General features: G+C 57.5%; 3 protein-coding genes across 3 annotated transcripts; 1 reads left to right on the top strand and 2 right to left on the bottom strand.

Annotated features, from left to right (window-relative positions):
- Positions 1-309: 309 nt before the first annotated feature.
- Positions 310-1,412, bottom strand: AYL99_06925 (hypothetical protein; the record flags this gene model as incomplete). Its single annotated transcript, XM_018838434.1, has 2 exons — positions 310-1,125; positions 1,230-1,412. The coding sequence occupies 2 exons, from the start codon at positions 1,410-1,412 to the stop codon at positions 310-312; spliced, it is 999 nt and encodes a 332-aa protein (XP_018692994.1).
- Positions 1,413-2,783: 1,371 nt separating this feature from the next.
- AYL99_06924 (hypothetical protein) lies at positions 2,784-6,018 on the top strand (the record flags this gene model as incomplete). Its single annotated transcript, XM_018838433.1, has 2 exons — positions 2,784-2,850; positions 2,975-6,018. 2 exons carry the CDS (start codon positions 2,784-2,786, stop codon positions 6,016-6,018), a joined length of 3,111 nt encoding a protein of 1,036 aa, XP_018692993.1.
- A 959-nt stretch (positions 6,019-6,977) lies between these two features.
- Positions 6,978-14,481, bottom strand: AYL99_06923 (hypothetical protein; the record flags this gene model as incomplete). Its single annotated transcript, XM_018838432.1, has 6 exons — positions 6,978-7,312; positions 7,371-11,070; positions 11,120-11,479; positions 12,704-12,862; positions 12,918-14,215; positions 14,268-14,481. The coding sequence occupies 6 exons, from the start codon at positions 14,479-14,481 to the stop codon at positions 6,978-6,980; spliced, it is 6,066 nt and encodes a 2,021-aa protein (XP_018692992.1).
- Positions 14,482-14,664: the final 183 nt, after the last annotated feature.

Genomic DNA, 14,664 nt, shown 5'->3' with positions numbered 1-14,664 from the left:
CGACGAGATGAAATATAGAGCCGATCACTCGGTCCTGTCAAGCTGAACTTCTTAATACATAAACACGAAAGTGCAGAATCATGCCAAGTGGTACATCAATACGCCTCTTTGCCTAATTACCGCATCACATAATATTGTGCATACTATTGATTTACCTCAACAACTAAAGACGCCGTGTAATGGCATTTCCTGCTGAACCGAGTACATTTGACAAGGTGCTCCTTCCTCGAAACAGTCTCTTTAATTCAACAACAAGAATGGTTTATTTCATGCGCAACTGCAAAGGGTGTTTTATTCATCTCCATCCCTCTAATACGTCGCGTTTAACCTCCTCTCAATGTACTCCCGGGCATTGATAGGCTCGTACCGCTTGGGCCTCTCGACACCGTAGCAGCCGGGAATGCAGTCGATAGTCCGGTCGCGGTCGGCGGTGACGAAGTAAGGGATGGAGTAGCGGGCCTGGGTCATGCCCTGCGTGGCCATCGGCGGGGCGCGGACGCGGTGCAGGGTGGACTTGAGGGTGTCGTTGCTCCAGCGCTGGAGGAAGTCGCCGATGTTGACGACGACGGTGCCCGGGATGAACGGGGCCGGGTTGAATTTGCCCTTCTGATGCACGTCCTCGACCTCGAGCCCGCCCACGGCGTCTTGGAACAGCAGCGTCATGGTGCCGAAGTCCGAGTGCGCCGCGATGCGCTCCATCATGCCGCCCTGAAGAAGAGCCGCCTCGACGGGCGGATAGTGCAGCAGCCGCAGCTGGTTGTCGCGCTTGGCGTGGTACTCGGCGAAGAAGTGCTCGGGCAGGTTCATGCCCAGGGCGATAGCCCGGAGCAGGTTCAGCGCTGTGCCGTAGCAGGTGTCGAAGAATGCAGTCATGAAGGCGCGAAACCCTGGCAACACCTCCTCGGGAAACCAGATGTTCGGCGTGCGCTCGTCGTCCTCGCGGCCCAGCTCGAACGACTCCTTGAAGTCCGGGCACTGACGCAGCTGGTCGATCTGGGTCTGGTCGAACACCATCTGCACGACCTTCTCGCGCCCGACGCCCGAGTAGCCCCGGTGCCACCAGCCGTAGGGGGGATGGGGGGCTTTGTCCTTGTCGGCCTGGGGAAGGGCGAAGAACTTGGCGCTCTATATCTGGTCTGAGCGAGTCATTCAAATTGGGAGAGAGAGACAGAAAGGTGACTATCGCCCAATACTTGCTGGAGGAGGGGGCAGCGAAAGAGCAGACTCACCCACTCGAAAGCCTGGTCCAACAGGTCCTGGGGGAGGCCGTGATTCTTGATGTAGGCAAATCCCACGTCTCGAAACGCTTGATAGACCAGTTTTCCTGTCTCGCGGGCCTCTTCAGGAGTGCCTGAGCGGATGGGCTCAAGGTCGATGATGGGGATGGCGAGTTGTTCTGGTTGGATTGCCATGCTGGCTTTTCGTATAAGGTCTGTGTCGTTTATCTTTGTGTCTGTTCAATCTGACAATATAGTATCCGAATTGTCTCGTCCCAGTCTTGACCAGGTTATCTGTCATCAAGGCCACACAGTCTGGCAATATCAATTCCCTGGACTGGATGTATAATGATAACGATTCCGGCTCACCAAGGACTCAGCATATGTGTCTGTCTGGATCCCGATACTAATACTTAGCCCAGGAGTAAAAGAGCGGAGACATCCATCTATCCACATGTGCATGGGCCTAGAACTCGGTCTGAATACTCGAGTTGGCCGATCTATCACTGTGCCACGCCAGCATCGTCAATATTCGGCCCCAACGGTCTTTAGTGATGTGAGAGGATCAGAAGTTGCATTATCCTGCATAAGACACCGATATTCTATGGAGCACAAAACCTGCGAAACGTGGTCCAATTGATGGTTAACCGATCGCGCCAGAGCCCACCATAGCTTCGGCTAACCGGGATACGTGGTGGCGGCGCGGAAGGGGAGGGCATCCCTTGCCAGATTCTGTGCATTTGTCTGGAGTATCTATGCATGGATAAGACCACCCGAAGGAATCAGCCTCTAGGGACGGACACACGTCGATCATGCATGAATTGAAATGTGCCGAACGACTTATCCAACATCGTTCTCTGTTCGAATACTTCCGAAGTTGGCCGACCATACAAGAACCTTCGCTCAACCTTTTATGGTCGATCGTCTTGTGATAGGCGAGAAGAGTGGAGTTCTGCGGTGGCTTGAATCTATCCTAACGTTTTCCCTACTTACAATAGCCTCCTTGGGGGTTTGATATGTGGCCACCAAAGGTCACTGTCTACAAGCATGTGCTATAACCAATGTCTATCGCCGCGAGGGATCGAGACAGCCAGTCTTTACAGTCCTCCATCCTCGTGATATATGTTGATAAAAGAGTGCACAAAGGGGAATCTCATATCAACCCGTCCAACCAATCGCTCAAGTCCGCGAACTCGCCGTTGTTGACTGGAGAATCCACCGACAGTCGGCCAATTCCTTCTCGCGTTGTATGTCCGGGTCGGCCAAGCAAAGGTTGTTCACTTCTTCTCAACGACAGAGAGAGACAATGTTGCATGCAACTAACACCGAAGAGAAAAGATAAGAATTGGACTGATTAATTAAACGGCCGGAGGAAAGAGAGAGAGCGTGAGAGAGTGAGAGAGAGCGTAAGGAAGATAATCAGCTCATTTATCTCAACATCAACAACCAGAAGGAGGAGGAGGAAGAGGAGGAGGAACCAGCCCACAACTACTAAACTAAACTAATGGACATGCAATAGACCTGATTGAGGAAACCAGATCAGACCAGTTCAGTTCAGTTCACACCATGGGGAGCATAGGCATTGTCAACTCCCAGCAGCATCAGAGGTATCGCATCGGCGTGGATGTGGGAGGTAAGTACTATTACTCGGAACAGAGTGAAACCCTTTCTCTCCCTCCCTATGTATCTATCTATCTATCTACCCATCACTGTCCCAGATTGAAACCCATATTCACCAACGAGAACGTGAGTTCTAGGCACCAACACCGACGCGGTCCTCATCTCCCTCTCACCCACGCAGATTGTCGCATCCCATAAAGCGCCCACGACACCCGATGTGACGACGGGTATTACCGAGGCTGTCCGCGCCGTGATCCAGGCGAGCGACGTGGCCCTCGACGCTGTAAGCTGCGTCATCGTCGGCACGACGCACTTCGTCAACGCCGTGGTGCAGCGGTCTTCCTCCTTACAGCGCGTCGGCGTGGTACGTCTGTGCGGTGGGAGCGAGCATGGCTTCGGGTTGGGCGTGCCCCCCTTCATCGACTTCCCGGCCGATTTGCGCCAGAGGATCGCCACGCGGCCGTTCTTCTGCCACGGCGGCCACCAGATCTCGGGCGCCGAGATCTCCCCCATCGACGAGGCCGAGCTTCGTGCCGTGGCTGAACAGCTGATCCGGGACGGCGTCTTCAACGTCGTGGTCGCGGGCATCTACTCGCCGCCCAACTCCAGCCATGAGATCCAGGCCGGCAGAATTCTGCTGGAGAGGATGCACGAAGTGGCTGCATCTTTGGGGGTGTCAGCACAGAGACCTCGGGTGACGCTCTCGCACCAGATCTCGTCGCTGGGCTTCCTCGCCCGAGAGAACGCGGCCGTCCTCAACGCCTCACTGAGACCGCTTGCGGAGAGGACCATCTGGGGGTTCCAAAAGGCCATGGTGGACATCTTCCATGGGTCGCCCTGCCCGCTGTACCTCACGCAGAACGACGGAAGCGTGCTGAACGCGCCTGACGCCATCGACCTGCCTATCCGCACGTTCAACTCCGGCCCCACCAATTCCATCCGCGGCGGCGAGTTCCTGTGGACAACGGCGAGCGGCACGGACTCCCAGGCACCGCGCCAAGATGCCCTCGTGGTGATCGACATCGGAGGGACGACCTCGGACAGCGGCCTGTTGCTGCCCAATGGACTGCCCCGGATGAGCTCGCTGATGAGTCTGGTCGGGGGCGTGCGGACGAACTTTGCGTTACCCGCGGTGGAGAGCGTCGGTCTTGGGGGCGGGAGCATCGTTCGAGTAGTCTCAACAGACCATCTCACGGTCGGACCGGACAGTGTCGCGCTGGAACTGCCGCAGAAGGCACGTCTGTTTGGAGGAGACGTCTTGACCGCGACGGATATCGTAGCCGCGTCCGAGCTCTACCACCCCTCGGGAGAGAATCCCCTCGAGGGACTGGGCGACCCCAACCGTCTGAAAGATATAAGCCCCGAAATGGTCAAGCGAGCCAAGAAGGAGATGCGCCGCATCGTGGAAGAGCTGGTCGACCGGACCAAAGTGCAGAAGGGAGACGTGGATGTGCTGATTGTCGGCGGGGGCGCCATTCTAATCGACACGGACGACGGGCCACTGGCGGGAGTGCGTGCGGTGCGCCGGGTCAAGGGCGGTGAGGTGGCCAACGCGGTCGGGGCGGCCATTTCGCGGGTCTCGGGCGTGGTCGACACCGTGGTCGACACGGCGCACCAGACGCTGAAGGAGGCGCAGGAGATGGTCTCGAACCTGGCCAGAGATGCGGCTGTGGCGAACGGCGCCCGGCGCGAGACCGTTGAGGTCGCCGAGGTCACCATCCTCCCGATCCAGTACGTCGACGCCAAGGCCCGCATCCTGGTCCGGGCCGTGGGTACGTTAGATACCGTCAAGCAGAACGCCAAACAAGGAAGCGGAGCAGAAGCCTCCTCCCTCCTTCAAGTCGTCGACGACCTGCCAGATCTTCCCGAGCAGGTTCCTCTACCCGCAGCCCAGGTATCAGGCAACTCAGGAGAGGAGGAGAAGGCTGCCATCACCGACCTCGCGTCTTACGAACCGCGAGTGGAAAACCGGGCGTGGATCATCTCCGAGACCGACCTCGCGTGGATCGCCAGCGGGTGCAAGATCCTGGGCTGCGGCGGCGGCGGGGACCCCTACCAGCAGTTCCTGAAGATCACGTCGGTGCTGCGCAAAGCGCCCGGGGCCATCAGAGTGGTGTCGCCCGACGACCTGGCCGACGACGCCCTGATCGGGTGGACGGGCTGCATGGGCAGTCCCGAAGTGAGCCTGGAGCGGATGGAGGCCGACGAGTGTAACAAGGCGCAGGACGAGCAGGCGCGGGTCTTGGGCCTCCAACGTCCCATGGATGGGTTTATGGCGGTGGAGATCGGCGGGGGCAACGGCATGGTCAACCTGGAGGTGTCGACCGCGCACGGCGCCCCGTGCGTCGACGCCGACCTGATGGGCCGCGCGTACCCGACGTTCTGGCAGACGACGGTGAATGTGTACGGGTCGCCCAGAGGGGAGGCCCTGGTGCCGTCGACCATCGCCAGTGGAGACGGGTCGTTCATGACGATGACGGCGAGCCGGACGGATCGGCTGGTGGATAGCGCGCTGCGGGCGGCGACGGTGGAGATGGGATGTCGCGCGGGCAAAGCCGGACCGCCCAAGTCCGGCAAGGTCGTCCGGGAGCAGGCCATCCTGCACACGGTGTCGTTGGCGTGGTGGATCGGGCGGGCCGTGGCGCTGGAGAAGAACGTCGCGGACCGGGCGCGGCGCATCGTCGACGCCGTCGGCGGGGACGCCAGTGCGCGCATCATCCTGGCCGAGGGCAAGATCACAAGCGTCGAGCGCGTGCTGAAGACGGGCCACTCGTACGGGGTGGTCGAGATCGACGGCGTGTTGAGCAGCGGTGAGAAAGCGACGGTGCGGATCCCATTCAAGAACGAAAACGCCTTTGTCGAGGCCGCCACCACCACCACCGTCACCAGTGACAATCAGACACAAACACAAACACAAACATCCATCCTGGCCGCGGTGCCGGACCTCATCGCGGTGCTGGACCTCGAGACGGGCGCCGGGCTCGGCACGCCCGAGTACAAGTACGGGCTGAAGGTGGCGGTGGTGGCGATCGCCGCGTCGCCTCGGTGGACGGACACGCCGCGCGGGCTGGAGCTGGGTGGGCCCGGGTCGATGGGGTTTGCGGACGTCAAGTACGTGCCGATCGGGACGTACACGGCACCGCGGAGTGTGATTGACACGTTTTCAAAGGGGGGTGGGTAAGGAAAAGAGTGGATAGGATAGATGGATAGGATAGGCAGATATAGAGATGGAATAGAAGGACAGATAGGTAGGATAGATACAGCTTCGTCCCGTGTCTGGAGAGAGAGAGCGACAGAGATGTAGAACGATGGATTCTGCTTTTGCTTCTGTTTGCTTGCTCCACAGACGGATGGATGTATCTCTGTCCCCTTTTGAACATGTGTACATTGAGGCTTCTAGAATCAATCTTTGGTTCTCTGCAACGGTCAAGGATAGGATAGGATAGGATAGGAACAGCAACCTATTCCCACCCCACCGAGTCCACTCGCTGCCAGAATCAAGAAGGAAGTACCTACCATATGAAACAAAGGCGGAGCAGCTGGTGGAGGAAGAGCATTGAGACTGAATGAGTGAATGATCCCGTGGCACAATTCCGTGAGAGGCAGAGAGTGAGAGACAAATAAGGGTGGAGACGAGGCTGAGTTCCAAAAGGGGGTGTAGCAGGGGTCATACATACGTACATACATACATACATACATACAAATAACATACAAATAAACAGATAGGTATATCAGAGCGGCACGCACGTCAAGGTCACAGGAGCTCGAATGGGAGAGAGAGAGAGCGAGACAAAGAGAAAGAAAAACTCAATCCGGCCTTGGAATCTCGACGGTGACGGACGATATCATGGCAAGTCAATTCCAAGACCTCCACACTCATGAGGCCTTTCTCCGGTCTCGAAGCAGAATTCTGGGCGAGAGAAACGACCGTCTGTCCGTCAAGAGAGAGACAGTAAACACGACATCGCATGGAAGCTGGTCGTTGCATCAGTCCCAAAAGCCAATAGCCAGTTGGGTGTCGTATCATCGCATCTGTCACAATGTCATAAGACAAATGGGCCGTCAACTAGACTCGCCAGCACATGACGGCGGCAGAATAGTTCTTCTCATGCACCCTCCATCCCCTCTCCTCTCCTCATTTCACCTCTTGCCCTTCTTCTTCGTGGCCACAACCTTGAACGGGCTGTTGCTCTCCTCCTTCGCGGCACTGGCATTCGCCGGTCCCTTCTTCGCCACCTCGCTCCATCCGCCTCCTGCGGCCCCTGCACTCTTGTTGTCGGCACCGCCACCAATCCCCATCATGGGCTGAACTCCGGTGGCAGGCTCCACGACACCCTTGTCGGCGAGCTTCCGGCGCCGAACAAACTCCTCGGCAAAGCGACGACCGTCCAGGGTCTGCGAACTTGCATAGACACTATCTGATATGATTTCGACGTCGGGTGGGAGCTGCAGCAGATCTTGCACGAAATTGTCCACTGCCAGCAACGTTAGTGTGACCAAAAAGAGAGAGGAAGAGAAAAAAATTGTACTTACAATTGATGCTGCTGTTCAGCCCCTTCCCGAGCGACCCTTTGATCCACTTGGTAAATTCTTCGTTCGCTTTGCTCTGGTTGGTGAGGGTGCTGCTCCGCGGGGTTTGCAGGGTTGGTCGTGTCTTGGGGGCGCTGCTGGCCGACACCGTTCGGGAAACCGGCTGAGGCGTGGCGACGACAGCAGGCGGCGCTTTGGCCTTACCACCAGAGCCTACCGTTGTCCAGGCACCGCCCGTTGTGCCCGGATTCGCTGGAGCAGCTTTGCCCGCGAGTTCAGCGTATCTCTTGCCGGCCGAATTGGTGGGGGTGCCAGGAGTTGGCGCACTTGCAGCAGCGGCTGCCGCCGCCGCCACCGCACGCTGTTTGCGAGACTCTTCCTCTTTCTGGATCTGGGCCAGCGTCTTCTTTGGCGCATTCGCTCCGCCGCCTGTTTTGGCAGGGGGTTGCTTCGCCCAGACAGAGGTGGTTTGAGCGCCAGGAGTCACAGGCGACGCAGAGCTGCCCCAAGTCGATGTTGACGGTAGGCCCGGGGCGGGAGCGGGAGCCTGGACTTGGGCCAGTCTTTCTTGCTCTGCTTGTGCCCGTCGAGCGGCAGCAGCGATTTCCTCTTGTTCTGCGGCACGTTTGGCTTCAGCTTCTTGAATTTCCTTCAGGGATGGTCCTTTGGCATGTTCGGCGATGCGCTCCGCCCACGGGGCCACGGAGACAACGGGCGTCTCGATGGGTGTTTGAGTGGCCGATCGGGACTCCGCAGCCAGTGCGTCGGCGACGTGTTGCCTATTACGCTGGGCGGCGGGGGCGGGCAAAGGCGAAATCGAGACAGGCGGAGGGTCGATCGGAGCGTCTTTCTTGGCCCACGCACTTTCTTCCGCAGCGGCTTGTTGGCTGGCCGCCGCAATCTGCACTTGTTGCGCCAACGAAAGTGGCTCTGGCTCTGGTTTTGCCGTAACGGCAGCATGTCCGATGGGGCCCGGAACCTTGGGTGGCGCCGACGTGGCAGGTTGCTCGCTGACTTGGCGAGGTGCACCGATGGGTTGGGGTCGAGGCTCTTCAGGGCCGAGACGACCAGCTGGTATGTCTACTTGTCCACGGAGTCTGTGGAACTCGTCCAGCCGCTCGTTGCGGCCCTGTGGGCCTAAAAAAGTGTCCTGATGGCCGCGCATGTCGCCTTGCTGTTGTTGTTGTTGTTGTTGCTGCTGCAGCCGAGCCCTATCTTGAAGCATGGTGTTGACTTGCTGGGAAGAAGGTGCCACGTCCGGTGGCGGAGGGCCTAAAGGGGCGCCGGCAAACGGCAGATTGGCACGTTGATTGAAGCTCAAACGGTCCATCATGTTATGAATGTCGTCTTCGCGGCCAAAAGTCGGTCCCGCCGAGGGTCCGGCGTGATGGGTGAACGGCAGAGTTTGCTGCGGCGGTGGCATCAACGGCTGGATGGGCGAGGGCTGATAACCCGTGGGCGAAGTGATACTCCCAAAGCTCGGTTGACTTTGCAGCGAGTGGGCACTCGAATGATGGTGGAGAGAGTGCATGCCGTTTTGCATCTGCATCTTCATGGCCATCTGTTGTTGCGCCAGGTGTTCCTTTTGTCGTGCCATCAGGTATTGCTCTTCCTGCTTGCGTCTCTCGAGAGCGTTCTGTTGTTCGGCGGTCAAGGTCGTGCCAAAGCTCGGGAAGCTGTTCGCAAAGGGTGGCTGAGCAGCACCGCTGGTGGCTCCCCCCATGGCAGGGTTGGCCCAGTTATTGCCAGGACCAGCCGTGGGAGGACCGTGCGGAACACCAATCTGAGGCACCAAGAAAGGCTCGCGAGAGTTTCCTATACGCCTCACCAGCTGGGCAAGGGGCTCAAATTCGGCGTCTTCGAGCTTCTTCACCTGAAGTTCGGCGGTAAAGAAGCCGGCCTTGAACCAGTCGTGCATTTCCAGCCCGGACCATGGTCCCTGAGTATTTCCTTGAGGGTCACGGTAGATCCAGCGCATGCGGTCGGGCATCACCATTTGTCGCTGTTGCGTAGCGGGCAACTGACTCGAAGAGTTGCTGCCGCTCGATTGGCTGAGGCCGTGGCCGGACTGGTAGTTATCCGATCCGCCCGTTCGGGGAGCCGCCGTCTGCGAAGCTGAGCCAGAGATGGACACGGACGTTGTGGGGGGTCCGGAGCTCGGAGGTCCAAATTGACCAGGTGGGTTGGCACCCAGAGGCTCTTCAACACTCCTCATGGAAGGAGACTCTTCGAAGAGACTAGATGGATGACCAAACTCATCTGGTCGACGGTTGACGCCATCGAAAGGGTCGCGCATGGGATGTTGCTGTGCACTGTCGGGACGAGAGTCGAAAGACACATTCTCGTTCCTACTATCCCCGCGAATTTGTTCTTGCATGGCCGCAGGCAACATGGCTCCGAGCCGAGCAGCCCGTCCTCCAGAACCAAATCCCCCGAACCCGCCTCCCAAGCCACCCGGTGACTGCAATTCGGACAGAGGGCTGAATATGGGATCGCCAAACGCGGCCGCAATTCCTCGATCCATGGCAGGTTTGCCCGTTCCAATACCGGCGCCAGACCAAGTAGGATTGCCGCCGAGGCCACCGAAGCCTGACAGGCCACCAAAACCACTGGCACTGCGGAGACCGCTTGCGGAATGACTGCGATCGTCAGAGCCAGGATACATGTTTCGACGTGTAGCTCCGCCAAAGGGGGGGAGACCCGACGCTTGGGACGCCGAGTCGTTCGTGTCGCGCTCATCGTCGTCGATGCGGCCATGGGGACTTTGGTATGGGTTGGTGTTCGTGGGGCTCATGGGTTCGTGGAGGTTGTATCGTCCGTGGGGTGTCTGCTGGTATCCTTCATCGTGGCCGAAGTCCCGGGTGCCAATCGCTGCATGAGGACCGAACGCGGACATGCCCATTTGTTCGATGCCGGCGCTGGGAGGTATGGCCTCCTGCGCGCCACCCAGCGCTGCGCTGCCTGCCCGCACTGGTGCGTCCTCATATGGGTTGGTCTCACTCCGGCCAGGGCGCGTTTTGAGCTCGTCGCGCAACCTCGCGTGGCTGGCATCGGCATCCTCTTCGGGCAGCTTCTCAAGCGCTCCGAACAGGCCCTTGTCTTTTCCAGGTTGTGAGACATCCTCCGAACTCGACTTGGACAGAAGATCCTTGAAGCGGCTCGCACTGCGCGCGCTACCGAATCCCGGTCGCTTGTCGCTAGAGTCGGGGGGGATGCTCGCGGCCCCAATCGCAAAGCTACCAAAGGTACCCATAGGTCCAAAGCCAGACCCTTGTGGTCCGGCTGACCAGGGCGATGCGGGCGGAGGATTTAAACCGGCACTGAGAGGACCAGTGCCAGCACGGCGCAGTCCGGGAAATGGAGGTTGAGACTCTGGGCTTTCGTCCGGCTCAGGGTCTTCCTTGGGAATTGGTGTGGCCTCTTCCTCTTTGTAGTCCGTTCGGCGTCGCAGCAGAGCAGGTGGAGGGGTTGCAGTGTTCGATTCGGTTCGGAAAAATGTCTTCGGTTCGACTGGTGACATCGGGCCGTTACTCATGAAGGATTCACTCGTTTCCCGGCGACGCGTTCCTGGTCGCGAGGCTCCGGACGTACTGCTGTAATTTGATAGAGACGCCTTGCGGCCGCCAATCACTCCCACCCCGGTGCTTTCTTTGGAGGTATTTTGCTGCGGTTTGATTGGCGAATTGACCGATCCGGAAAAAAGCTGCCATCTCAGATCAGCCACGCCCACACAGATATTAAATCCTACTCACAAGTTTCTCCTCCTCGGTCAGGCTTCTCAAGCCCAATGGCTCGGGGTTTATGTTGTAGCTCCAACACACCTCTGGCCCAGGGGTCTGGTCTTTTCCGTCACCGCCGGCGCCGTGACCGCTCTCCCCGTTGTGACTGTCCAAAGGATTCCACGTGCCCAAGAAGATATCTTCCAGGCTCCGATCTAGAGCCGAGGAGTCTTTGAGATTTTGGAATATGTTCAGAAGTTGGTCCTTGGAGTACCGGGTGTCGCCAAGAGAGAGGTTTCGAGGCGCGGCAGGATTGCCGGAGTTGAGGTGAGGAGGTATGTACACACCGCCGTGGTTCGCAGTGGACGATGCTACGCTCGCGTATTCTCGAGCCTGCGATTGTGTTTGTGAATGCGTGGTGGCTTGAGAGACTCTGCGAAAGGTTTGTGGGGCGCCGTTCAGGCGGCTTCTGGACCTGCAAAGGGTTGAAAAGGTCAATGAAAATGGCCCAAATCCATACAAAATCAGAAAGGATGAGATAGTTTGTGTGTGCGTGTGTGTGAGAGAGAGTGAATGGCTTGAGTATTGATGGTGCAACAATGAGAGACAGATGTGCGTGGTGCGCAATGTCCCAATCGTGTAGTCGGTTTGGCCTACCAGTCACTGGAGCCCCCAGCGTCCCTTCTATTCCCAGCATTGTCACCATTCGTGCTAGCAGCAGCAGAGGCAAAGGTAGAGCCGAACGGAGAAGGCATTTTGTGAGGAAATGGAGGAATGGAAGTCGTAACGTGGACACGGTCCGTCGAAAGTAGCTTTTTGGGGGGGCGAGTCGAGGAATGAAATGCGGTATATGGGCGCGTGAGTTCGTGGGAGAACAGGCCGATATGCCAGGGGCGCAGATCAAAGTCGAACGACGGACGAGAGATGTCGCGGGATATGGATGATGATTTTACAGGATGAGATGTTGCCGGCTTGTAGATGTCGATTGTAATAGGTGCCACAGAAAATCAACGCAAGACGGTGCGTGGGAGAACTTCGAAAGAGACAAGAGGAGAGAGTGCTCCGGAAGGGCCCCCCAAGCACCGGCTAGTAGGCCTGCAGCCAGTAGCAGAGGTCCAGCTAATGGCCCCGGTTAAGGCAGGCCCGGCGGTCCCTAACAGGCCACGCCAAAGTACCCTAGTAGCTACATTGGCTGGGGGGGTCGCCTATAGGACGTGGCCCAGGCGGCCCCCCCTTGCTAGGCACCACATGGCTTGACCGGAATGGGCAAAGGCAAGGCACGAGGAACCCGGATTCTCCTGAGATCGATGAAGAGACCCATCCCACGCTCAATGTCGAATTTTCGGTTTGCCAATCACTACCTACGTATCTTGCCCCACGCTTAGATTTTCCCTTCAGAAGACCGCACAAACGTCCAGAGCTAGAAGGAAAAAAAAAGGGAGTGTGATATCATCAGATTGCAGCTCAAGACTGTCGAGACCAGACCACTATGTACAATTAATTGTCTCCAGGAGTCCCCCAAACTCCATCCCTTCCCCAGTCCATGTGTAGATGTATGTATAAGCTCCATCATCATCTCAACCGAAGCCGGCCTGTATGACGGAGAGCAACGCCTACGCCAACCGCTGCTAAGCTCAGCGCCGTCAGGCCCATGGTCTGGTAGCTGATCTGCGACTCCTCCACAACTCGCCCAATGTGCGTGGGCTTTTTCTTGGCCACTTTGTCTGCAAAGCTTCCAGAGAGATCATAATCCGACCAATTGACATTGCTCAGAAGCTGTGCAGAAGTTAGCATCAGGACGCCGAGGGGCCTAGTTAGGACCGGATCTCACCTTTTGATAGTCGACCACGGTGCGACTCCAGTTGTTGGTAATCCTACCACTTTCCTTGACCTTGTACCAGCTGTTGCAGTTAGGATCTGCGAAGCTGCTCTTCTCCAGTTCCGCTTGGATCTCATCGTTGTACTCCTTAACCTTGGCCGGGTTGGGCTGGATCACGAGGCTGCCACCATTCTTCCGGGCATCAATGACTTCCTTGATCATGGCATTGATGTATTTGCTCTGCGTCTCAATCATGAGGATGATGCTGTTGTGTCCCAGGTTCGTGTTGGGCCCGTACAGCATGCCGAAGTTGGGAAGACTCTCGACGGTGACACCGTACAGAGCTTGACCACCCTCCTTCCAGATGTCGCTCAGCGTGCGGCCAGAGGTGCCCGTGATGTTAATAGGATGCATGAACTCAACGGTGCGGAAGCCTGTGGCGAGCACGATGAGATCGTAATCCTCCTCGTGCCCATCGGTGACGATGCCGTTGGTGGTGATCTTGTCGATTTTGCCTGTCTCCAATCGCACATTGTCCCGGAGGAATACTGGGAAGTAGTCGTCGCTGATGATGACTCGCTTGCAACCAATCGAATAGTTGGGCTGGAGCTTCTCCCACAAGTCGGGTCGGTTTGGTAGTTGGGCATGCATGTGTTCTTTGCTTTGCGCCTCGAGGAACTGTGCGGTCGTCGATGCGTTGTCAAAGACGGCTGCGTGGAATCCTTCCCGGAAATCCATCATGTCTGCCCGCTTCCGCCACCGGACAAAGGGAAGATACTTGTAGACACTCCTCTTCCACGGTGGAATGGGCGTGTCAAGACGGGGAATGACCCAGTTGGGGGTCCGCTGATGGATGGTCAGATGGCCGACTTCTTTGGCAATCTCCGGGATGATCTGTGCGGCAGTGGCACCGTTCCCGATGATGGCCACTTTCTTGCCTCGTAGATCGTAGCTCCAGTCCCAACGGGCGCTGTGCATGATTTTACCCTGAAACTCGTCGACGCCTGGGATATCTGGCATTCTCGGCACATTCAATTGTCCCACGGCAGAGACGAGAAAATCAGAGGTGATGGTATACGTGCTCCCAAACTCGGCGTCTTTGGCTCCCTGCACAGATACGGTCGTCTTCCACTTTTTCTCTACATCGTCCCACTTGGCTGAGTCGACGGCGGTGTTGAAGCGGACATAGCGGTATAACTCGTACTTTTGTGCGACACCCATGAGATACTGCAAGATTTCCTCTTGACCAGGGTATTCCCGGGTCCAGTCTGGGTTCTGTTCGAAAGAGTAGCTGTACAGATGCGACCAGACTGCGCAAAGAGTCAGTGTCTCGTTTTCCTCAAGACGGACGAATGCTCTTACCATCGCAACAGCACCCAGGGTACTTGTTGTCTCGCCACGTGCCCCCGAGCCCACCGCTTTTCTCGAGGATGACGAAGTTTCGGCAATTGTTCCTTTTGATCAGGTCGATGGCGGTGCACATGCCAGAAATGCCAGCGCCGATGATGACCACGGCGGCCTCAGTATGGTCTTTGTTGCCCACAGGCACCTGCGGCCATGGCATATCACCTCCCATCTTGCTGGGTTTCGTGGTCTGTTTCAACAGGCAATCACCAAAGACGAATGCGTTTCTGGAAGGGGACTTGAACACGATCGGTGTAGAAAGATAAAGCTGCTATCGAGGGGAGCAAGGTAGCAATTTAAGAAGAGCCGCGGGAGCAACGAGAAAAAAGTCGCAGGGAATACCTGATCTAGTACC

Source organism: Fonsecaea erecta (assembly GCF_001651985.1).
Source record: "Fonsecaea erecta strain CBS 125763 chromosome Unknown Scaff5, whole genome shotgun sequence".
NCBI lineage: Eukaryota > Fungi > Ascomycota > Eurotiomycetes > Chaetothyriales > Herpotrichiellaceae > Fonsecaea > Fonsecaea erecta.
Note: the sequence above shows the minus strand (reverse complement) of the source record. Positions and strands in the feature narration are given on the sequence as shown.